A 25,625-nucleotide genomic window follows, 5' to 3' on the forward strand; every position below is an offset into this window, starting at 1 on the left:
CATAAAGTGGGCAAAGACTGTAAGACATTTTGTTTGTGATATTAATGAAAACTATTAGCTGTTGTTTCTTCTTTGACAAAATGTCCCATGCCCAAAATTACTCCTACACCAGATCTTATCGCACAATTCTTGGTAAAAGCAATGTGCAGTGCTTCCCAATTCTTGAGGACCCCGTCCCAAAAAGTTTTAGATATCTCCTTCATTTCTCCTGATTCAACTTATCAGTCTCCTTCCAAAATGGTAAACATGTCTTCATAACAAGCTGATGAGTTAAATCAGGTGGGTTAAATAAGGAGACATCTAAAACTTTTTGGGAGGGGGGTCCTCGAGGACCAGGATTGGGAAGCACTGTTCTAGGGCATTCTAATCAACTATAAATTCAGAACAGCTAATACACCTGTTTGCTAGTTAGTTTCTGGTCAATTGCAAGTTATGGATAAAATCAAGGAGCTTATAGCGTGGACCTTTGGTTGTGCATGGATGCTCCCAACAAGGGGAAAGGCTACAAAATTATTTCCAAACATTTTCAAGTACTGGTGGCCAATGTGCAATGCATTATTAAAAAGTTCCAGGAGTTTTACACCATAAAAATTTAAAATGACATGCTAGGAAGCCTATAGTGACCCCTCCACTGGCAAGACTGGTAGTGTGGGAGGCTTAGAAGAATCCAAGCGTCACAATCAAAGCCATCTTGAATAATTTAAATGATGCTGGTAACAACATTTCAAGCCAGACACTTCAGAGGACACTGCACAAGGCTGGCCTCCATGGACACCAAAAGTTTGTCTAGACTTTGCAAAAGCTCCCCTGGACAAGGAAGAAGACTTTTGTCATCAATTATATGGTCTGAAGGGACAAAATTGAGTGGTTTGGACATAGGGATGTTGCTTTGGTTTGGAGAAAAAATGGGAAACATTCAACGCCAAGAACACCATCCTCATGGTCAAGCATGGTGGTGGGAACATGATGCTTTGCGGTTGTTGTTCAGCCAATGGGTCAGGCAACCTTGTAAAAGTAGACCTTCCAACAAGATAATGGTCCAAAGCACAAAATGTAAATAAACAAAAATAGCTAATATTTTTCATTAATATCTCTACCACAATGTCTCACAGTCTTGGCCCACTTTTTGTGTCATTTTCAGCCAGAAGATGCCTATTTGTCATAAAAAATACATCATAATTGAACATTTGGCACAACTGTACATCTACTCTACTGATGCAATGTTGGTTGTTATAAGAAAGATTCAAAATCAGGAACACTCAAATCTCAAAGTCTTCTAAAATGAAACATGGCTCATGTTCACATGCATGTAAGACTAAAATCCTACAATCGCCTTGCAACACATTATTCTTGTGAAATTTCTGAAACATACCTAATGGTCAGTGGCGGCTCGTGACTCCTCATCTGAGGGGCGCTAATTTAAAATAAGTGTTCCTATCATGTGTGTGGTTCCCTTTTCCAAAATATGTGTCCTGCGTGTCGAGAGATCCTGTGTGCATCACGTGTTTTGTCAAAATAAGTGCCTGCTGCCCATGCGTCAAAACAGTTTATGATAAAAGAGACTTAAGACACTCCCTTAACATTAAACTTTGATTACGCATGAGATAATGGGAGTATCTGGCAAATGCGAGTGTCTCTTTTATTATAAACCCTTTAGACGCGTCTGCAGCAGGCACTTATTTTGGCAGGACACGTGATGCACACACGATCTCTCTAGTGTCTTGCATGTACTTTGTGAATGTGAAAGTCTCTTTTATCATAAACGGTTTTGACGCATGTGCAGCAGGCACTTATTTTGACAAACACGTGATCTAACGTAAAAAAAACACATATTGAAAACACGAAAGACACACATGACACTTTGAACACATATTTTGAATTTGCAACCCTCGGAAGAGCAGTCACGAGCCGCCGCTGGTCATTACTCTTTCATTTTTGTTTAGCTTTATATGACTAACTGAGTAGAGAGGAAATAGTTGGAGGGATGGAGAATCGGACCGCAAGCCAGATTCAAGTGTGTGCTGCCTTCATAAACGCCACAGCTTAATGCGTCTTGCATGTGCACTAGGGCAGGCTTCCAACGTCTGCATTCTGCTCATCTAAACCTCATCACTACAATCCCCCCCATTTCCGCTCTCAGAGCGCTGTTTACCTACTTTAAAGCAACCAGCCTGAAATCACTCTGTAAACACAAACCAGCTTTCTTTATATACAGAATATTGTTACAAAACATCTCACTGCTTATCTCCACAAATTCCTCTCATTCTCTCCTCACCATTTCACACTATTAGCTGATCAGTGGCCCATGTGTTAGGCTTACAATAGCTGAAGAGATTTACGGTATGTGTGCCACATTACCCAGTATGAGCCTTAGAAATGACATCACCAGGTGCTGTGTTATTTAGATTGATGTGTTTTCTAGAATTTAATCTGGTGTTCAATCACACTTTGTCAGTGTGCCATCACTTCTTGTAGCCTGCTTCCTATGGACAGTAGGTAACAATGTGAAGGTTTAATTTTAGTCCTGACCTTTACTATCTTTCCTCATTAGCCGTTAACACTGGAATTACACCAGGGACGGGTTGGGGTCTTGCACGCTACTGTCAGTTAATGGACTTTTTCTCCTTCTGAAATTATCAACCGTTCATAGACAAGCACACTCTGATTGGTCTCGTTTAACACCCTGTAACTCACTCTTACTCATCTCCCTCTCCCTCTCTCTCTTTCTATCTTCCTCTGTCAGTGTTAAAGCTGTTGAAGATGGCCACAGGAATGAGAGCCCTGCTGGATACGGTAGTTCAAGCGCTGCCACAGGTAATAATACATCAACAAACCTCAACATCTGTTGAACCGTGGCATTGTCACCCCACATCTCCTTTTAGTCACGTTTTGGCTATGCTCAAAGAGACGAGGAAGGGGAAGTCATCCAAGCAGACTTTGCAACAGGAACAGGCTGCTCATCGGCCCATGAAAATTGGTGATTCAGAGAAGCCACAAACTCGCTTTTGAAGGGCAGATAAGAACATAACACGAATTCGAACACTCACTTTCATACACACACACACATCTTGTTCATATTATTAAATATTCAATATAGCACAAGTTTCTCAAGGTGCTTTACAGAGTGAAATAAAACAATCCTACAAAAAAAACCTTTAAGAAAGGACACATTAGCATATACAACTAAAAACTATATAGATAACTATATAGGGTTAAATGTTAGACAAGTCAAACAAAAGCACAAAAGAAGATTTGTTTCCATTTTTGGGGGCATAATAGGCAATTGTACCATCGCCTATACAACTCCTGTAGCTTAATTTGCATTTGCAGTACAATGGTTGTGGGCTTGATCCCAGGAAACACACTATTAATACAAGATATGGCTTTAATGCACTGTACTGTAAGTCGCTTTGGATCGAAGCATCTGCACAATCCATAACAGATAAGTTAAATAAAAAGTTTCCAAATTTCTCTCATATTCACATATACCTACACAGGTATGTCAGTCACAAAGTACAGCGTAGTTGTAGGTTGTCACCGAATTGTACAGTACAGTAAGTGCCTTCGGAGAAAAGTGCTGGCTAGACATCTCAAGGGTGGAGTTAAGAGTTACTCCTCTGTGGATATTGATCCCTTGTTCATTACTGCCGGGCCCAATGGCTTATCCCCATGGCATCAGTGAAGTAATTAACACTGCAGCTGATTAAAGAGTCACTCAGGCACACCAGCTCACCACACACAATTCCCATAGATGGACCACACGTGCATTACATTCTCCCGAAAGCTCCTTTTAGGTTTTTTATATTATATGGGGATTGATACCCAAGAAACATGTTTTAACCAATGCCATGTTTTACAGAGATTTATGTATTTGGCAGATGCTTTTATACAAAGGGGCTTACATTTTCATCATGTGTGTTCCCTGGAAATGAAACCCACAGCAGTTGCACTGCTAACACAATTCCCTACCAACTGAGCTACAGGTATACAACTGAGACACAGTCCCATACCGCAATACAGCAACCGTGATACAGAAATTTGGAATTAGATGAAACAGTATTATGGTACATTTGTAACTACCAATGCAGCATGTTACAGCCAGGTGGTGTATTTTTTATGAGTTGTAAGCATCATCAGAACATAAAAAATAGCAAGGTGCTCACCTTGAGAGCGATGCACCATAAAATGACATTTTTGTAGATATTTTACATGCATCCAAGTTGTGTTACAGTAGTTCATAATCTTTCTAATGTTCATAATGTATCTACCCTTTCTGGTAGATCGGTGCTGCCAATTTACCAGTAAGAGAGATTGTAAGATTATCAGTAATTTACTGGTAAGCGTTACGTGTGAATGGAGAACAAGGATTAGCGGCATTACCGACATCAGAATGAGACAGCTTCCGAACAATACTAACGTTTTGATACAGACTACAGGTTTACCCCTGCACTTTTTTTAACGTCTGAATTTCTTCACCAAAACAGCTTACCATATATTTGCTGAATTGTCCATGTCCTTAGCACATCCTCTGTGAAGCCTAATGTTGTAACACAATACTGGTGTTTAAGACGCAGGTTCCCCAGTTCAGTTCCGTTTGAAGTCGTCTAATGCAGTGTTGTTTGGTCACGACCCGTCATTGTTTACAAATACAACACTGAGTGTGCAGCGCGGCAGTTTAGAGGTAACTTCCGCTTTCTCACGAAGTTTAACAGTATTTTTGGTATTGGTGTGCGAGTGATACCTTACTGGTAAAAAGACGGAACGGGACCGTCACTGTGTGTGTGAACAACACAACATTTTTGTATTTACTGGTAAATTAATTCTGGTAAATTCATGGTAATTTACTGAAATTACCGTGTGAAAGAGGCTAATGTGCCTACGACTGGTGCTACAGAGTTGTTTTTGTCCTGTTCTTAAAAGATAGGCTATTATTTAGCATTAAATGGTAATAAAGCTCAGCTGTTGTTTTATCATACCCACAGGCACGGCCTATAAAACAACACGACCGGCAGCATCGCCTAACTGTACAAATTAAGTTAATGCGATCGAAGCTGATTGTTTTATTCACCATTTTACACATTCAGAGCTCTTTCACACTGTTTGCATAATTACTGGCACTTTGGCTTCGCTGTTGTGCGTTATTGTTAAGCTCCCTCAGTTTTATCCTAGCTCTTGCAACATCTGTCTGGTTGTAAATGCAGCCTACACTCATATGCACGTTGGCAGCTTTGAACCTTTCGAGCGTTCACACTCCGTGTGGTTTGGCTGCATTAGGACACAGGTCATTTCATCCCATCAAGAAGGTTAATTCTGTTCCCAGAGCAGCGCCTCTGACATGACCGCTACTTTTATCAATCATTTATGCACTTTCTGTAAAATCACAAATTTGTTCTGCTTCAGTTAGCTAAAGGGAAACAGGTGTAACAGTGGCCAATATGACTGCAAAACCACACACACTGCAAGAGCAAAGACAACAAAAGATGTACATTGCATTGTATTTTGTCTTTTTGGTTAATGTTATGTCTGTTCCAGACGCTTATCCCATCTGTGCTGAGCCCCAGGGTAACATTTCTTCTTTGGAAAATAAGGAATTTCTACTTTGAGAGTTTAGAGAGTTCAGATTAGAACTACTTTGTATAGATTCTTAAATAAAAGCTCAGTTTTGTTTGCTTATCTTTTGCATCTGTGCATTTTGGTAAACGCTTTGACATGAAAAGCATCCAGGCCATGCATTTTATCAGTATGTGTGTTCCCTGAGAATTAAACCCATGAATGCTAATGCAATGCTACATCAGCTACACTTTTAGTAACTCTTTGTCCTTACCTAGGTCAGGCGCTTTGGTTAAAGCCTGTGCTAAATGATTTAATGTAATACTTGCTTCCTCTATATTGTGCCTTTTATGTTTGTGTGAATCAAGTATCTTGATTTTTTTCATTTCAGGTGGGGAATCTTGGCCTGCTCTTCATGCTTCTGTTCTTTATTTATGCCGCTCTTGGGGTGGAGTTGTTTGGAGAGCTGGGTAAATACATTAGACTGTTCCTTGTGTCTTCAAGTTTTGATATTATAACATTAAGGCTAAACCTATCAGAAAATGACATACAACAGTTCTGAAGCACTTGATAGTATGCAGCAATCTGAATGGCTCTGTCTGTTTCCGTCAGTGTGTAATGAGGATTACCCGTGTGAAGGCATGAGTCGTCACGCTACCTTTGAGAACTTCGGCATGGCGTTCCTCACTCTCTTCCAGGTTTCCACTGGTGATAACTGGAACGGTATAATGAAGGTACAGTACAGTATCTGCAATTTGAACGATTACAAAGTCATGCAAGAGATATGAGAATATACAGTTTTTATCTTATCTTCACACAACGGATGTTGAATTTAATACACAACACACTGATAACAGAATTTAGAAACAAACCAAAAAACAATTTAAAGGTTTGTAAACGCATGATTTTTTAATGCAGTGCAATGTTAACTGTTTTGAAGTTTTGTTAAAGTTTTTGATTCCACATGATAAATGAACCGTAGTGGCCAAAAGTGATGTCTGGTTGGGAAATTTGCACAATATTTGCTTTTATTGCCCCAAACATATATGGCGGTTTCCCGGACAGGGTTAAGGTTAATCTAGGACTAGGCCTTATTAATAATATTAGGACTTTTAAGAAGTTTTTACAAACATACCCTATAAAAAACACCACAGGTGTGCATCTTAAGACAAAACAATGTCAACGAAATATGTTAAAGTTAAACAGTAGAAGGTGTGTTTAAATAAAAGCATCTCAAACATGCATTTTAGACTGGGACTAGGATAAGCCCTGTCCGGGAAACTGCCCCATAGGGTGTATGGTACAAAATAGACAAAATAAGGCAGTGGTTCTCAAACTTTTTCTGCGTGCGGCCCCCCTTGTATACGGTCCATTCCTTCGCGGCCCCCCCAAAGAAAATTTATGACAAAAACAGTTCTAAAATGTAACATTTTAATAAAACAAAACATATTAAATTATACAAAGCAGTGATGTTGGTTAGTAGGCTTATTTTTCTTTTTGGTTTAATTACACAAAATGTATGATAAATTAATGTATTTTATAAAATGTCATAAAACTGGGGCCCCCCTGGGGGCTCCGGACCCCAGTTTGAGAACCACTAAAATAAGGTATTTAAGGTGTTTATTGAAAAAAAACAAAGTTTTAAAAAAGACAAACAGTATATTATAAACTTATAAACTTTGCATGTGTTAAGGTCTCGTTAATTTTTTAGTTTAGCTTTGGTTTTCACTCCAAACACACCAAAGCAACATTTATACAAAATGTTTAATACCGTATTTTCTGGAATATAAGTCAAACTTTTTTCATAGGTTGGCGGGTCCTGGAATTTATAGTCAAGTGCGACTTTTACATCAAAATTATTTCATATGAACCAAGAGAAACCATTACCGTCTACAGCCGTGATAGTCTGCTCTGCTCCTATATTTATGTAATTCAGTGGATTCAGTGATGCGGAATGACTTCGGGACCTTTTTGAACTTAATTTGGCTTGTCGTGTTAGTTTATCCTATTCAGCCTTCCAGGTATGTTCTGTATGCTATTGTGTATCGTGTAAATAACTGTTCATGTTACTTTAACATGTACGGACACCTATTTATCCTGCTGTTCTGTGCTATTGTTTAGTTGAATAATTTGCCTTTCCAGGCTAAATGTCTGTTATTCAACTTGGATTTTGTGAAATCTTTTTCTAAATAAACGCGACGTATAGTCCAGTGCAACTTATATATGTTTTTTCCTCTTCAAAACGCATTTTTGACTAATGCGACTTATACTCTGGAGCGATTTATAGTCCAGAAAATACGGTACATTATTCATAAATTATGAACTTCTGTTTATGTGTGTGTACATAACATATTCAACATTATATTGCTTGATTAAGACTTTTCTCACCATTTTTTTGTAATTTCCTTATTCTTTATTTTTCTTTACACAGTATTTGATCACATCTGTCATTTCTCGTTTTGTTTTTCTCATCCTCTGTAATACAAATCAATAAGAATAAGTCTATAAACAGTGTTTTTTTATCAGCCTGTGTGAAGAGAATCTTTCCTACCTAGTTTCACATTCTCTCCCCAGCCAGGCTTTTATATGACAGCAAATGATTGATAAATGACCCGCTCAGCGTATTCAGCACAGTGGTAATGCGCACCTGAGGAAATGAGGACGTATTGGTGCGATATAGATGCAGAACGCCCCTCCACCCCACACACCAGGGAGGGTGTTTTTGATGAAGGGTGACAAGCTCCCCCATTAGGTACACACAAGGAAGTTTATGGGTGATGGAAGCATGCAGCGCATTCCTGGCAGCTAAAGCACCATAATCAGAGCTCTAAATTACAACATGAGCTCCTGCGTACCTGCAGTGAGCCACCAAGCTCTCCAGCCTGGGCCGTACACATGAGTGGCACTGAAAATTACAGGGAGAGTTCGCACCCATCTGCCACTCAGCCATTGCATCTTTGGATGTAGGATATACAGAGAGAGAGTTGATATTACATCAGAATAATTTAGAACGAAAGTGGCATACTGGGATTTGTTCCTATTGTTTGAAACAGCAGCACGCATGCTAATTAACCTGCATATGATATAAGGAGAAGAGAGGGTTGTCAGCTGTCACACTAAGTACAGTTTACCAGCTAGATCTAGGCCCGTAGCAAATGTTTTTGTTTTAATGATGTAATTTTGCAATCTTGTGTAATGTTTTAAAATTTCATGTCAAGTGATCAGTATTCATCTACTGGAGTTGCAGCAGTAATATGTTAACATGCCAGAGGAGAACTTGCCAGAGGAGTCCTACTCATATCTTAAAGGCACCACTTTTGTTTGTATTTGCCTTATGTCTGTGTGTTTCTGTACAGCTTCCTTGCAATGTATATCTTCTTTGCAATGTACAGTAAAACACAGACGAGCAGTGTGACGCAAACCCATCAAATTTAGTGGACTGGAACCAACAGTATAGATTCAATAGTAAATTGCGTTGTTCCAGTGCTGTATTCTGATTGGCCACTGGCTGTGCATAACATTTTCTTAAAGCATAGCTGTGACCTTTTTGCATGGCCATAGATAAATGTTTTACCTACCTGCGTAACTTTATTATACGGTAACAGTTGTGCACTTGAGGATTTGCCATATTGCGAATACAGTCCTTGCTGGTCTTTTCACTTCACTATGCACCCTTCAGCCATGCCTTTATTTTTCAATATAGCACAGGTTCTCATGCCTTATTAATGAAATATTATGACTTTCTATCTTTCTCCTGTAGGACACTCTTCGTGAATGCCCGCCAGGCGAATACACCTGTAATCCCAGCCTGCAATTCATCTCGCCGCTGTACTTTGTGAGCTTTGTGCTGACAGCCCAGTTTGTTCTCATCAATGTGGTCGTGGCAGTGCTGATGAAACACCTGGACGACTCGAACAAAGAAGCCCAGGAAGAGGCTGAGATGGATGCGGAGATTGAACTGGAGCTGGCCCAGGGAACGCTCTGCTGCATCGGAGGAGTGGGAGGAGGTGGAGGAGGCGGAGGGGTGGAGAGGACTGGAGGGGGGATTCAGGCAGCTGGCCCAAGCTCTGCTATTCAACCTCACTCCCCAAATACACTCCCGGGGACCTGTGAGCCCAACAGTGCCAGGAAACTCTACTCCCCGGCCCAGGTAGGACACTGACGCTGACGGATTGAATGATAAACAGATTGTTGATGGAGGAAATTGCATGGATAGATTGATGGGTGGTTAATGTTGAATAAGTATTGGATTGAATTTACGGTTTGTTTGAAAGGATGAATGGATGGGTGGTCACACTGATAATAGATGGATGGAAAGATGGATTAACAGTGATTAACTCATTTTTAATGGAAGAAAAGATAGATTGAAAGGATTTAGTGGACAGAGGACTTATGGATGGATGTTCACATTGATGTCAAGGAGACAGAAGAGATTATTGATTGAATGATAGATGGATAACTGGAGAGATTGTTGATGGAGGGATGGATTAAGATATGGTTTGCTTAGACAGATGGTCACTTTAATAATATATATATGGATTGATGATTAAAGGATGAATGGATGATTGATGTTGATGGAGAAATTAATTATTGATTAAATACTTTGGTTGAATGGATGAATGAGTAGATATCAACTGGATAGTGAAAGCAAGCGTCCATAGTGTTTATGTTAACAATCATTTCGTATCTTTATGCTTAGGAAAATGTTAGTGGCCTTTGCTCGTGAAGTTGGGGTATGATTTGGATCTGCTAAAAAGGGCAGAAGAAGCATAATGAGGGGAAAGAGAAGGCGCATAGCGAGACATTCTCATTACAAAGCCTCGGGACTCGCCTCAGCTTGGGTACCGTCGCTACGGCAACACGTTTATGTCAGTCTGCGACGCCCCGAGCCATGTAAACACTGAACTATAATTAATCACTATTTTTTTATAAAATTCAGGATCAAATTATTAACTAGTGAATTAGATCCATCGATACAAATCAGAAGACTCTTGCATGCCCACAGAACCAAACTGTTAAACACCAAACTGCTAAAAATTGAGTAGTGATATTATGGTGCGGTGGTGTAGACACTTACACAAACGCAGTGATGACTCACCATCAGGCAGCTTTTGTGGAGCTATTATTGTCTTTACCTGTCCATTTTTAGCTTCTGCAGCAAATTATGTAACTGCTGAGAGAAGAGGAAAAGCGAGTAGGATGACAGAGAGAGAGAGAGAGAGAGGAATGGAGTGCTACTGTAATTAAAGGTTGGAATTCATTGCCGTGTTAAGCACATGGGTTCGGTAGTGAAGCTACATGTGTCTGTCTATGTATCTTATTGCAGGTGTTTGCAGTTTTTACATGCTTTTGCATTCAGGTATACAGCCCTGAACATTAGTCATGCTAGTTTTCCAGAATGGACCTTTATCCACCACATTTGTTATGGGGGTTATGTATTTGCTTATCTAAACATGTGATGCTATAACAGTGTTTGATAAGCACAGATGCAAAACCTTGCATCTGACATGTTTTATTAAGCATTTATTACCAGGTCCTTTTGTTCAGGTTCAGCAATGGCAATGAAAAGGTTATTAGGCAGGCAAAAATGCCACTTTAGTCATTTGATTGGTATGTAACAAATTACATTTTGCTGCAAAACCCTCTAAGTGCATGCAAGCTTTTGCAAAAGCATCAACTTCTAAAAAAGTCTCCAGTCAGCTCCTGTGCTTTCTTAATAAAGGTAAAAGGCTCCAAAATTTGGACAAAATCCTAAGTATATTTGGTAAACCTCCTTTAACCGGGTAAAAAACTTGAATCTTCATGAAGTTCTTTTACTGTGGACTTAAAGGACTTTGCTTAAAAATCATTGTAGTGTTTAAAGGATTCTGCCTACAAACCGGTATTTCAGAATGACCTAAAGGCCAGGATTAAGCGAATTTGAAGAAAAAGTATTTGATGAGTGTATTGTATAATATGTGCCGCATTTGGTTAATATCATTATCTCATTTTTAATGGAGGTGGTGTTTAGTGACTTTTTAATCTGAGCTCTTCACTGGTTATACAGTACAGTACAATAGCTATTATTTCAGTAGTCATAAATCACTCTCAAAAGCCTTGTTGTTATTTGTAATAGTAATAGCATGAAGTGTATTTCATGGGAAAAATAACAGTATATAGGTTACAACGTTAGAGAGAATAAATGTTGACAGAATTTGGGGCTTTTGGGCAAACAATTCCTACACTTTGTAAAAAGGTTCAGACAGTTAAAAAAAACATTTCACACTTATTTCTCTGCAGTCTAGTTTAAAATCTAGCATTGTCCAAAAACTTTTTCAAAAGCTGTTGTTTATCTTCAGTGAAACTTTGTTTGTCTTTAAATTTAACCCCAGTAGATTTTACCCCACCCTATTGAAAATACCAGCTAAACCAGCCTAATCACAAAACAGAGGCATTGTCTTTTATTACAGTATATGCAATTACATTTTTCACAGTCATTTTTGTACATGCAAAATACCTTACCTTGCTATGCTAATTTATTGTGTTTGGATTTATTTAATCTATTTATATAAATTGAATCCCTAGTATAACCAATAATACACCTCATTACATTGATAGTTTAAGCTTTAACCAGAGTGTAACAAATGAGGGCCTGTGACCCTAATATGTCTCGGGAGTATATTTGCAGTATATTAGCACATAAAAGCACTGTAAAAATTGAAAAGTTGTGTATATATATATATATATATATATATATATATATATATATATATATATATATATATATATATATATATATATATATATATATATATATATATATATACAGTCTTGTTCAAAATAATAGCAGTACAATGTGACTAACCAGAATAATCAAGGTTTTTAGTATATTTTTTATTGCTACGTGGCAAACAAGTTACCAGTAGGTTCAGTAGATTCTCAGAAAACAAACAAGACCCAGCATTCATGATATGCACGCTCTTAAGGCTGTGCAATTGGGCAATTAGTTGAAAGGGGTGTGTTCAAAAAAATAGCAGTGTCTACCTTTGACTGTACAAACTCAAAACTATTTTGTACAAACATTTTTTTTTCTGAGATTTAGCAATCCTGTGAATCACTAAACTAATATTTAGTTGTATGACCACAGTTTTTTAAAACTGCTTGACATCTGTGTGGCATGGAGTCAACCAACTTATGGCACCTCTCAGCTGTTATTCCACTCCATGATTCTTTAACAACATTCCACAATTCATTCACATTTCTTGGTTTTGCTTCAGAAACAGCATTTTTGATATCACCCCACAAGTTCTCAATTGGATTAAGGTCTGGAGATTGGGCTGGCCACTCCATAACATTATTTTTGTTGGTTTGGAACCAAGACTTTGCCCGTTTACTAGTGTGTTTTGGGTCATTGTCTTGTTGAAACAACCATTTCAAGGGCATGTCCTCTTCAGCATAGGGCAACATGACCTCTTCAAGTATTTTAACATATGCAAACTGATCCATGATCCCTGGTATGCGATAAATAGGCCCAACACCATAGTAGGAAAAACATGCCCATATCATGATGCTTGCACCTCCATGCTTCACTGTGTACTGTGGCTTGAATTCAGAGTTTGGGGGTCGTCTCACAAACTGCCTGTGGCTCTTTGACCCAAAAAGAACAATTTTACTCTCATCAGTCCACAAAATGTTCCTCCATTTCTCTTTAGGCCAGTTGATGTGTTCTTTGGCAAATTGTAACCTCTTCTGCACATGCCTTTTTTTACCAGAGGGACTTTGCGGGGGATTCTTGAAAATAGATTAGCTTCACACAGACGTCTTCTAACTGTCACAGTACTTACAGGTAACTCCAGACTGTCTTTGATCATCCTGGAGGTGATCATTGGCTGAGCCTTTGCCATTCTGGTTATTCTTCTATCCATTTTGATGGTTGTCTTCCGTTTTCTTCCACGTCTCTCTGGTTTTGCTCTCCATTTTAAAGGCGCTCTAAGCGAATAATGTGCGACGTCACTTCCTGTTGATGTTTGAACTGTTTTCAAACAGACAGAGCGTAGCTAACTCCTCCCCCTCCCCCTCCCTTCCGTGCTTTCATGAACGCGCCCAACCCCCACCCCCAAATCCTTCTTGCCGTTTATTGGCTGGAATACTTTGTTTTGTTTTGTGCTGGCTAGGTTTGGCCATTTGTTGATATTGCCGTTTGTGAAGCCTGGGCTATCTACAGAGATCGCGTTTTTTTACAGTTTGATCAGCGGACAGGCAGCAAGCAGATAGTGAGGAGATGTTTCCGGTATGTAACAAAAAATGTTTTATGGTCTAAAACGCTTCAATTCGCTTAGAGCACCTTTAAGGCATTGGAGATCATTTTAGCTGAACAGCCTATCATTTTTTGCATCTCTTTATAGGTTTTCCCCTCTCCAATCAACTTTTTAATCAAAGTACGCTGTTCTTCTGAACAATGTCTTGAACGACCCATTTTCCTCAGCTTTCAAATGCATGTTCAACAAGTATTGGCTTCATCCTTAAATAGGGGCCACCTGATTCACACCTGTTTCTTCACAAAATTGATGACCTCAATGATTGAATGCCACACGGCTATTTTTTGGAACACACCCCTTTCAACTAATTGCCCAATTGCACAGCCTTAAGAGCGTGCATATCATTAATGCTGGGTCTCATTTGTATTCTGAGAATCTACTGAACCTACTGGTAACTTGTTTGCCACGTAGCAATTGATTATTCTGGTTAGTCACATTGTACTGCTATTATTTTGAACAATACTGTATATATATATATATATATATATATATATATATATATATATATATATATATATATATATATATATTTTTTTTTTTTTTTTTTTATGTGGTTCTTGTATATTTTTTTCAGTGAGCAGGGATGGGAATCTGTTAGATGATCAGCCTTTTTTACCCCTCATTTAATTTCTTTAAGTAATTGCTTTAACCTCCTAAGACCTGGTGTGTCCACATACGTGGACATCACATTTTTGTTGTTTGCACCATAATACTTAATTCTGTGCAACTGGAACCTGTTGTACACAAGCGTGGGCAATTACACTGCTTCAAAAATATTGGGTTTATATATTTATTGGTTCTTCCTAACCCCAAATAGCTGGAAGAAATCTGAAAAATAAAGACAAACCAAAGCTGCAGGTCTTAGGAGGTTAAGTATTAAGATTTTGTAGGCATTTATTGTGGTAGTATTTAACGTTGCTTTATTTATTTTGCACTTTCATCTCTGGCTAAGTAATACCTGCTTCCCTGTGCTTTGGCTATTCAAACATATCGTTCTTTGTTATGATTTGTGAGAGAGATTAAGATCATGGGTTCAACCACAGTTCAGTGTGTATTTATTAAAGGACATATTTTAAATGCAGTCTAAAGTCACCTCCCACTTCAAACATGTCTTGTGAATTGTGCCTTGCACACTGACACACTGACTGCAGCATTTCTGCCGAACAGCTCTTCTCATTCTCAAAGCACTTTAGCGTCTGCTCACGCTGTGTGCCATGGTCAAGAAAAGTAAGGTGATTTTCTGAGTCACATGGCACTGTCAAGTACTGTATGCGTATCGTGACTATTTACCGTATTTATAAAAGAAAGGAGTAAGAGAACTTGTTTATCTTGTTGTGAAGTGATTTTTCTTTATACCTTTCGTTACTGAAAATAATAACATGTTTTCTAATAACTAGGGATGCACTGATATGGAAATTTTGGCCGATACCGATAACCTATAACTCTTTGTATTTGGGGGGCGATAACCAATATACAACCCCAAAACAGAAAAAGTTGGGACACAGTAGAAATTGTGAGTAAAAAAGGAATGGACTAATTTACAAATCTCATAAACTTATATTTTATTCACAGTAGAATATAGATAACATATCAAATGTTGAAAGTAAGACATTTTGAAAAGTCATGCCAAATATTGGCTCATTTTGGATTTCATGAGAGCTACACATTCCAAAAAAAGTTGGGACAGGTAGCAATAAGAGGCCAGAAAATTTAAATGTACATATAAGGAACAGTTGAAAGACCAATTTGCAACTTATTAGGTCAATTGGCAACATGATTGGGTATAAAAAGAGCCTCTCAGATTGGCAGTGTCTCTCAGAGGTCAAGATGGGCAGAGAATCACCAATTCTCCCAATGCTGCGGCGAAAAATAGTTTTCTGAGTTTCTCAGAGAAAAATTGCAATGAGATTGAAGTTATCATCATCTACAGTGCATAATATCATCCAAAGATTCAGAGAATCTGGAACAATCTCTGTGCGTAAGGGTCAAGACCGGAAAACCATACCGGATGCCTGTGATCTTCGGGCTCTTAGATGCCACTGCATCACATACAGGAATGCTACTGTAATGGAAATCACAACATGGGCTCTGGAATACTTCCAGAATACATTGTCAGTGAACACAATCCACCGTGTCATTCGCTGTTGCCAGCTAAAACTCTGTAGGTCAAAAAAGAAGCCATATCTAAACATGATCCAGAAGCACAGGCGTTTTCCCTGGGCAAGGCTCATTTAAAATGGACTTTGGCAAAGTGGAAAACTGTTCTGTGGTCCAACGAATCAAAATTTGAAGTTCTTTTTGAAAAACTGGGATGCCATTTCATCAGGACTAAAGAGGACAATGACAACCCAAGTTGTTATTAGCGCTCATTTCAGAAACCTGCATCTCTGATGGTTTGGGGTTGCATGAGTGCGTGTGGCATGGGCAGCTTACACATCTGGAAAGGCACCATCAATGCTGAAAGGTTTATCCAAGTTCTAGATACATATGATCCCATTCAGACGTCGTCTCTTTCAGGGAAGACCTTGCATTTTCCAACATGACAAATGCCAGACCACATACTGCATCAATTACAACATCAAGACTGCTTAGAAGAAGAATCTGAGTACTGAAATGGCCAGCCTGCAGTCCAGATCTGTCACCCACAGAAAACATTTGGTGCATCACAAAGAGGAAGATGCGACAAAGAAGACCTTAGACAGTTGAGCAACTAGAAGCCTGTTTTAGACAAGAATGGGACAACGTTCCTATTCCTAAACATTGGTCCTCCTCCAGCTGTTCCTTGTATGTACATTTAACTTTTATGGCTTCTTATTGCTACCTGTCCCAACTTTTTTTGGAATGTGTAACTCTCATCAAATCATAAATGAGCCAATATTTGGCATGACATTTCAAAATATCTCACTTTCAACATTTGATATGTTATCTATATACTACTGTGAATAAAATATATGTTTATGAGATTTGTAAATTATTCCATTCCTTTTTTACTCACAATTTCTACTGTGTCCCAACTTTTTCTGTTTTGGGGTTGTATATAGGCCGATAAATATTCATATTAATTTCACAATGAAAAACTCCCAGACCGCGGACATCTTGTCTTTGCGCTAGACTAGCATACTCTTCTTAAGCCCACAACACGTGTCATCTTCGTGCTATGTCACAGAAAGCACCAATCAAAACTCCACTTGGCCAGCAATGAGCAAGTGAAGTGGTTCAACAAACCGAAATAATCCATCATTTATCGGCTTTCATTTATCGGTCTAATTTTGCTATCAGACCGATAACCGATAATATTAAAAATAAGCAGTTATCGGCCGATAACGATATGTCGGCCGATATTTCGTGCATCCCTACTAATAACAGATATTTAACCAAAACTAATTAATAATAAATACTGTATGTGACCAAGTTTTTGATTTACTGTTTACTACATAAAATCATCCTACATAGTGTAAAGACCATTCTGTGAAAAAATAACCTTGATATCTTTAATACATGAAATGTGAATAACGCACATTGCTCTGTTGTGTATTATTATAAAAGTTTATTTCAATACAATACATCATCCATAAACATTATTTGTGAGTCATGTCGTATTGATTCTATTTTATGCCTTTAATACACAACAATAACGATCCTGTTAAAACTGTTTTGCCTCAGAAGACATACTGGAGTCATCTGTATTACTTTAATGATGGATGCTTGTGCAATATGATTTTGGACAAAAACTAAGGTTTTTGTGCATGGTTGCTGAATGAGACCCGGTGTGTGTAAACATGCTGGTCTGTGTAAAAACAGTGTGTACTGATTAGATACTGCACGCTCCCCGAAGGCACATCATTATTGCTCATGATCAGCATTGTGCAAACCACAGCTGAAGCCAGCAGAGGAAAAACAGACAGAGAGAATGAGAAAGACAGGACCACAGAGAGATGCTCGCCATGTCTTTCATCAATTTTTTTGCAAAAGTGCAAAGCTGGCAAAGAAATGCTGCTTTTCCGCAGGTTCACACCTGTTTGCACCCTGTGCGGAGTAATCTGCCGCTGGGAAGCTGACAGAATGCTCATTAAAAAGCACACAAATGCTATGTTTGTATTCAACCTTGCGTGCACGCTTCAGGATTATGGAGAGCCAGGTAAATTCCGCCTGTGATTTTAAGAGCTCTAAAGTACCGTTTGCTGTGATGCTGATGAGCTCTGTGCCTCCCGTTTGCCAAAAATCATTAAATCTCCATCCATGCCAATTATGCAACACTTTCCTGCTCCATGTGCCTGCTACGGTTTATAAGCCACGCTGGTGCTGGTAAAACCATATCACCTACATACGACTTGTGCTTGGGGCCAGGTTGAAAATGATTGTTCTTCCACTGCAGGCTGCACTGTTAACGATTTCCCTGTATTTTTACAGTACGGTACTGGCAGCACGGTTGCCAGTAAGTTACTGTATTTTGGGTTTACAGTACTGTACTGTAATACCATTTTACAGTACACAAACTAGTACTGTATAGTTACAAAGCAGTACTGTACTGTAATTTTACAATATTTTATTACAGTAGTCTATTTTTACAGTAATTTACTGTAATGTCTATATTGACCCATAAATACTATTTATTACTTATTACAGTTAATACAATAATATTATATAAAATAGATAGAGATTTAGGTTTAAATCTATAGTTATTAATATGGTAAAAATGCTATCCTTGACATGACATAATGAATTAAAAGGCAATCCAAGCAATGTTTGTATCAAAATTTTATTTAAAAAAACATTTAATTGAAACAAAACATTTAAAACAAGATTTTAAACAATAATAAACATATAATCAAGTAACATAAAATAAAATCAACAAGTATAAACAAGTTTGGAGACCCCTGCTGTAACATATTTAACTCTGGCAAATAGAACACTGTTCCATAGTTTGAAGTTTTCAGTTTAAAGTCCATCATCGACTAAAAGGTAACATTTCACTGTGGTAAAAAGAACACTGGCCCATAGTTTTAAATATTCTACTTGAATTTCATTTAACACTAAAAATAAATGCATTAAACTGGCAGACAGACCACAGTGGCCTTTACTTTGAAGTCGTCCATTCGAACTCAATCAGGGACTGCATGAAGCTGTTCACATGGGGGTTAATGGCCACAGCTTTTCTCTGCACCAAGTTCCTTGTCTTTTTGCTTGCTCCTTGTCTGGATGTGCATTTTTTCCCATCTTTGGAATTAATTCTATCCAGAAACCTGTTAGAAATATCATAAACATTAAGTCAACAAATATAAGATAGAAAAAGATTCTTAAAAAATTTAACTCAGCCTTGAATTTACCCCTATTCTGAAACCTTTTGCTCTTATTCTACTGTTCCACACCTAATTACATTAAAATACAGAAGATTCACTTACCTCGGAACAAACTCTTTCCTCAATGGACAGCATCCACATGGATCATGTCATGATTGAATGTCCTGAACAGAAAGTAAAATTGTTACTGATTTGGACACAACTTTTTATTCTGAAAACAAAATCTTTTGTCAATAAAGTCCAGGGACACCTCTGCTAAATAAATACAATTATTAAATTAAATTTCTTATAACCAAAGTCTGAATATTTCTGTTTGTATATTTCTACATGGCAAACTAAGACAATTGTGTACATGTTGTGTATGGTCGTGTTACAGTGTTGTGTGTGGGAATTGTGAATGAGTGTATACATGGGTATTTAAAGAAACTGTAGTGGTAAAGTGCAAACTTACCGAACATAATGTGCTTGGTGTGTGTCTGGTGTCACCCATTGTGCCTCCACATCTGCCTTAACTCCTGAAAAGTGCAATGACACTCATGTAAACTACAAATAAAAAGTGATCAGCACATTCCTGTGTACTTTTACATGTGACGTGAAAGCATTTAATATTGCAGTCGAAAAAATACATGACTTGTAACTGTACATCATGTACTTGCCTGGTGCCTTTAAAGATGATCCATCTAACCCAATCCAGCTTACAAGCAATGGTAAGACTGTAAAAAAGACAAATGTTACAAAATCTGTTAGCCATAGAAATAAGTAGACATTGTGAAGGAAATGGTAAAAGAAAATTTAGTAACACTTTACTATAAGAGTTTATTCCTTAACATTTGGTAATGCCTTAGCTAATATGAACTAACAATGAACAATATATTTTACAACATTAATAATATTTGATAATGTTCATTGTGCAGAGACAAAGTGATTGATTTAAAAATGTATTAAGTGTTTAAATCTAATATCATGCTATGCTAACAAATAAAACATTACTGTAAGTGTTAAGTCAGTTGTAAAACAAATATATATATATATATATTAGTTGTTATATTATATATTATATATAAATATCTAAATAAGTCTTTTTTAAATTATTATTCTATAACATCTTGTCTACAGAAAATCTCTGAAAATGTCTCGTTTAGTGCAGAAAATAGCGATTTATAGTGACAAGGTAAAAAGACTGTCCCTTTAATGTTTTACCCGGACGGCTGCGGTGTAACACGCTATTTCACGCAAAGTTTTTTAACAAGTTAGTAGCTAGCTGCTCACTTTAAAGATAAACATGATCGCCTAAATCTGAGCAATCCTGGTGATGCCAGTTTCCTACACGATGTTATAATGGACTATTTTTACATCAAGAGATGAAGGATCAGATGACAGAGACGAGAAGACAAAGGTACGTAAATGCGGAGCCCATTCTCTTTTCGTGCATTGATTTGATGTGTTTTGGAAACTTATATATACAGCGTGTAATGCATCTGAAGTGGTGGAAACAATATGCCATAAAAATGTATTGGACAACTTACTGGGCGTGTAAAACGCTTAAGAGAAGATATTCTCTGCTTTTGCTGATATAAGTTACCGTAATATAATAACAACAACAATAAGCGCGGCAATCCCTTTCGTTCATCCGATATTAAGATGAGCCCAGGTCTGAATGATATTTGGTCGAAGTTAAAGCTGCGATGAGTTCGATGCATGTATCCAGTTAAATATGAGGTTTCTTGTTTTCACTTCTGTGGAGGAGTTCGGTACTACAGTATGCTGTGTACGGCGTGTCAAGTCCTGTCTGTTTACAACCACAGCCTTACCAAACAGTCGAACTTCATACTTTTCTCTGACGCTAACTGAACGGATGAAACGCCGTCAACGACCGTTATGCTGGGACCGCAAGACCGCGCTGGCGGGTTGTCTTTGTCCATTTCGTTAAAAATAGTTTCATTGTCACCACACTTTCAACACAATATAAACTCACCAAACCGTCATAATTTAGTTAAAACAACCCTATATTCATTTAAAAAGGTGTAAAGCGAGTTAAAGCAGCGGTAGACATCTGTGTGTAACGTTTACGTTAGCTTACTTTCTGAGGGAGATTGAAACTTTGTTGGCGACCGTTTTTCTCTCTCATTGCACGTTTAAAACAATATTGTGACAAACTATTGACAACATTCTTAAACTAAAAATTAAGTTTTCATGAAACAGAAATATTTCAAACTTACCGAACTGACAGAAATCAATCGTCCTCCTTCAGCTGCAGCCAAGAGTTGTGCTCTCCCTCTGTCTGTGTGATTTGACGTTGGCGCACTTTCACTGATTATTGCAAGTACACCTGGCACATTACAGCAATGGCTACAGCAAGGTTACATCAAGACCAAAATATACTGTAAAATTTTCCCGCTCAAACAAATTTACCCAGAATGCATTATGAACTGCAGTACTGTACTGTAATGTACACATACAGTATAGTACTGTGGATTTTTACAGTACAGTGCTGCTAAATCTACAGCGACATCTAACAGTGTGACCACAACCAGACCCGAGCAGCCCATTATCTCGGTGGGTCATGGTTGGAACCATAAAGTGGTTACATAAGGCCCTTCACCATATCTTTAACTAGAGGTGTGTGTTTGATCTCTTAACACTATACATTGCTTGATGCTAATCTTTAATGGTTAATACCAGCCTGTGACTGCGAATCAGGCTACAGATCTCTATTACAATTCTACTCTCATAAGTGTTGCTGAGGTGGATGTTGGGACTTTGCCACAGGGTTTGGATTGTATCCTACATACAGTAATGCTTGCTCTGATCAATTTTTATGTAGCTCTAATTAGCGTAAAAAAAGCATTTTGACTCGTAATGAACCGACATTGACGCAAAATGTAAAATAAGCTGTGGGAATAAATGCTTGCTATTAGAAACAGTGCATGTGATTGTGTAAGATTGATCCATCACTTGACTGCTGCCAGTGTTGCCCTGCAGAATAAATTAAATACCGAGCTCTCATAGAAAGGCGGCTGTCAGATCTTTATTTTGATAGTTTGATCTAAACATTGAGTGACGTGCCATTTACGAGGTACGGTAAAGAAGACTTTTTTGAGTTTTTGAGTGACGTGTGTAGCGCCCTTAAGATTTTATTCAATCAAAACTTTTGATGCGTTTCTTGTATTTGTTTGTTTATAGAAATTTATTGTTGGAAATACATGTCGTCCACAAAGAATTTTGCAAAAAATATTGGTATAATAAGATTAAACCCTCCTATTAGTAAAAGAAAATGTAAAAATTTTTATGTTATAGATTTTCTTCTCACAAACATTCAGATATTAAAATAAAAAACACATAGCACAAATAATAATACTACTAATAACAATTACAAGCTACGATAGCAGATACCGGCAACCGACCCAGTTTTCCGGTTTGGTCACATGACGTTCGACGTACCGTACATGGCTGCTGAAGGTGGCGACGGAAGTCCCGCCTTCCAGATAAAAAACCAATTATCAGTCGATAAAGATGAATAATTCTCCGGGGCAGGGGCTCTATACAAAGTCATACAAAGTGCTTGCCAACATGTGTGCTTGTGCAGTAGCTGAAACAACCTTGAAAAAGGGTGCTTATCACAATTTAAGCTTAAAGGGATAGTTCGGCCAAAAATGATATTAAACCCATGATTTACTCACCCCCAAGCTGTCCGAGTTGCATAAGTCCATCGTTTTTCAGACAAACACATTTTCGGATATTTTAGAAAATGTTTTAGATCTTTCAGTTGATTAAATGTAATGTTACGGGGTCCACCCATAGTCCACGACCTTCAAGTCCGAAAAAAGTGCGTCCATCCTTCACAAATTAAATCCAAACGGCTCCAGGATGATAAACAAAGGTCTTCTGAGGGTAATCCGCGTGGTGTTGTTGTAGAAATATCCATATTTAAAACTTTATTAACGAAAATAAATACCTATCGGTAGCGCCGCCATCTTAGACTCCTCTGTATTCAGGAGAGAGTATTAGCATAGTGTACGCACTTTTCTTAGTGACGTATGACAAATTCGGAGTGCGGGGGCACAGAGCAGCAGCAGAGTAGCCTCCGTAGGCTGCGTAAGCTCTCATCCTGAATGCGGACGCGACTAAGATGGTGGCGCTACCGGAAGTTATTTTATGTCCATAAGAAAGATGCCATGTATGGAAATTGCTAAATTGAGGTGTATCTATTAGACAAGAAACCCTGATTTGTGCAGCAAGGGCATAATATAGGATGAAAGGAAAAGTTATATACAAAATTAATGTTGGTTATTAAAATTACTGTGTTTTGGAATTGGTAAAAGGTTTTAAAAAAAAAGTGATCAAAATATTCTGCACACACTAAAATGGGACTCGTGGCTCTGCCGCAAGACTGCGACTTCATTGTAACATTTATCAGGTCCCAGTGTTATCATATGGTGTTCAGAATGGTTAGTTTAAACATTGTGCACTTCCTGGCTAACACTATTATTTTTAAAACCTGCAAAGTCTTTTACAGCGCTTACATTTTTGTAATGTCACGTGTCAGCTCTTATACTTTTCTACTTTAGCATTATATGGAGTTGGTAGTCAAGGTTTCACAAAGATTTGTGATCCTATGTAGTGGGCTGGTCAGGGCCAAAATGCCAGGGCCAATTTTTTGTCCCAGTCCGGCCCTGGATGTGAGTAAATCATGGGTTTAATATAATTTTTGGCCGAACTATCCCTTTATGAACCAAACATTATGGTACAGTTGATGTCAGGTTTAATTGTTGGCCAGAAATGTATTGTTTATTTGTGATTTTAGAGATACCTGTCTTTCATCATTTAAGTATACTGTATAGGACTGTAGTCTTGCATGTCTGAAATAACTGCCCAGAGACGTTGGAGTCATGGAAAAAAAAGGCATGACTTCCCTAAAGGGACTTTGGCTTAGTATGTGTGGAGTTTGTGTGAATTGTCTTAAAGTGTGTGTATGGGAGGGTGTGTATGATTGTGGATTATGTATTAAATATGTGTTTGTATGAGTGTATGAATTTTTGAAAGATTGTGTATAAAAGTGTGTGGTGGATTGGAGTTATGATGCGGTCACACTAGACCAGGGGTTTTCAAACTGGGGTCAGGCAACCCCCAGGGGTCCCGCAAAGGTTCTAAGGGGTCCCCAGAAAATTTCAAGAGTTAACAGACAAAGCAAAAGTTGTGAAAGTTCAATGGGTGGCAAAATATTTAAGTTTGTAAACAAAAAAGTCTTTAAATCATCAAATGTACCTTATCAACAAAATATGGATATACACTCTTAAAACGGTTTTGTTAGTTCACTAAACACATCTCTGTGTTATTTTTGGAACAACACATTTTGTGTTGTTTTAACATATCTTGTGTTGTCCCTTTTATTTATTTGAACACAAAATCAACACATAATGTGTTAAATAGCATAACACAAAACAATGTGTAAAAATGAGTGTACTGTATATTTTAGATCAGGGGACCCTCGCTAAATGTTTATAATATGTGGGGGTCCCCGCCATCAAAGTTTGAAAACCCCTGCACTAGACTTTCAACATGCAAAACACACACTGTTCACTCCTATACACACAGATGGTCTTTAACTCCACTGATGTAAAACTCAACAAGCTCTGTCATTAAAATCTTAAAAACATAAAGTATATATACACAAACCAAGTTGAAAACTTTTTGCAGTGTTTCCCAACAGGGGGTCGGGCCCACACGGAGGCCTCAGCAGATTTCCAAGGGGGCCTCAAGATGACATAAAATGATAAAAAATTGGACAAAACAAGCATTAAAATAAGCTAAAACAAGCAGAGGGCCTTGAAGTAAAAAAGGTTGCCACTGTCTTGCAGCGTAGACCCCAACTTGAAGGGGACAAAGAACCCAGTTGCCCCCCAATCAATAATCCTGCACTTACAGGCACACACAGTGAGCTAGTCGTAATAATGCAGTGAAGTAGTTATAGCGGTACGGCATTCGTCAAACTTTTATGACCCCCTCCCCCACCCGGTGACAGTTGCTGTCTGACAGGTCGTTTTTATGACCCTTTGACAGGGGGGCGGGACCATCAATCAAAATCTGTACAAGTTGTCAACTTTAGACAGAAAGTATTTAATGGTTTTATTGCCGGCCATTTAGAGTGATTGTTTTTCCTGAGTGTGTTTTATGTCAAGCGTATGGTGTCATGTTTAATGACGGCTCGTGTTTCGACATTTGCTGTTTATTGACATTTGATGTCAGATCTCAACCATCCTCCCACCTTTGCTCGCCCCGTGCGCTTCTCAATACTGACTTTCACACCGCGGGTGTGTTGTTGAATCTAAAGGTTTGCAACAGCATAAGTTTATTTAAAGGCAATCACTAATCATATATATATATATATATTAGATGTACCTGGCTACGCTTAAAGCCGATGTTTTCTATCGAGCTATAGTTTCTGATCAGACACAAAGTCTGAACTAAATAAAATTTT

General features: G+C 38.1%; 1 protein-coding gene and 1 long non-coding RNA gene across 2 annotated transcripts in view; one reads left to right on the forward strand and one right to left on the reverse strand.

Moving 5' to 3' along the window:
* Positions 1–25,625, forward strand: part of cacna1ia (calcium voltage-gated channel subunit alpha1 Ia) — a 142,435-nt gene that overhangs the window by 93,152 nt on the left and 23,658 nt on the right. Inside the window, exons 27-30 of the mRNA XM_073813941.1 lie at positions 2,744–2,814; positions 5,942–6,020; positions 6,163–6,284; positions 9,311–9,700. Of these exons, the coding sequence (XP_073670042.1) occupies positions 2,744–2,814; positions 5,942–6,020; positions 6,163–6,284; positions 9,311–9,700 (662 nt within the window). The remainder of the gene's footprint in view (positions 1–2,743; positions 2,815–5,941; positions 6,021–6,162; positions 6,285–9,310; positions 9,701–25,625) is intronic.
* Positions 18,232–19,822, reverse strand: LOC135769340 (uncharacterized). Its single transcript, XR_010542424.2, has 3 exons — positions 19,599–19,822; positions 19,250–19,311; positions 18,232–19,090 (listed from the first exon to the last, which is right to left on the reverse strand). It is a non-coding gene; the product is annotated as an uncharacterized lncRNA (long non-coding RNA).

Source organism: Paramisgurnus dabryanus, chromosome 3 (assembly GCF_030506205.2).
Source record: "Paramisgurnus dabryanus chromosome 3, PD_genome_1.1, whole genome shotgun sequence".
NCBI classification, from domain to species: Eukaryota; Metazoa; Chordata; class Actinopteri; order Cypriniformes; family Cobitidae; genus Paramisgurnus; species Paramisgurnus dabryanus.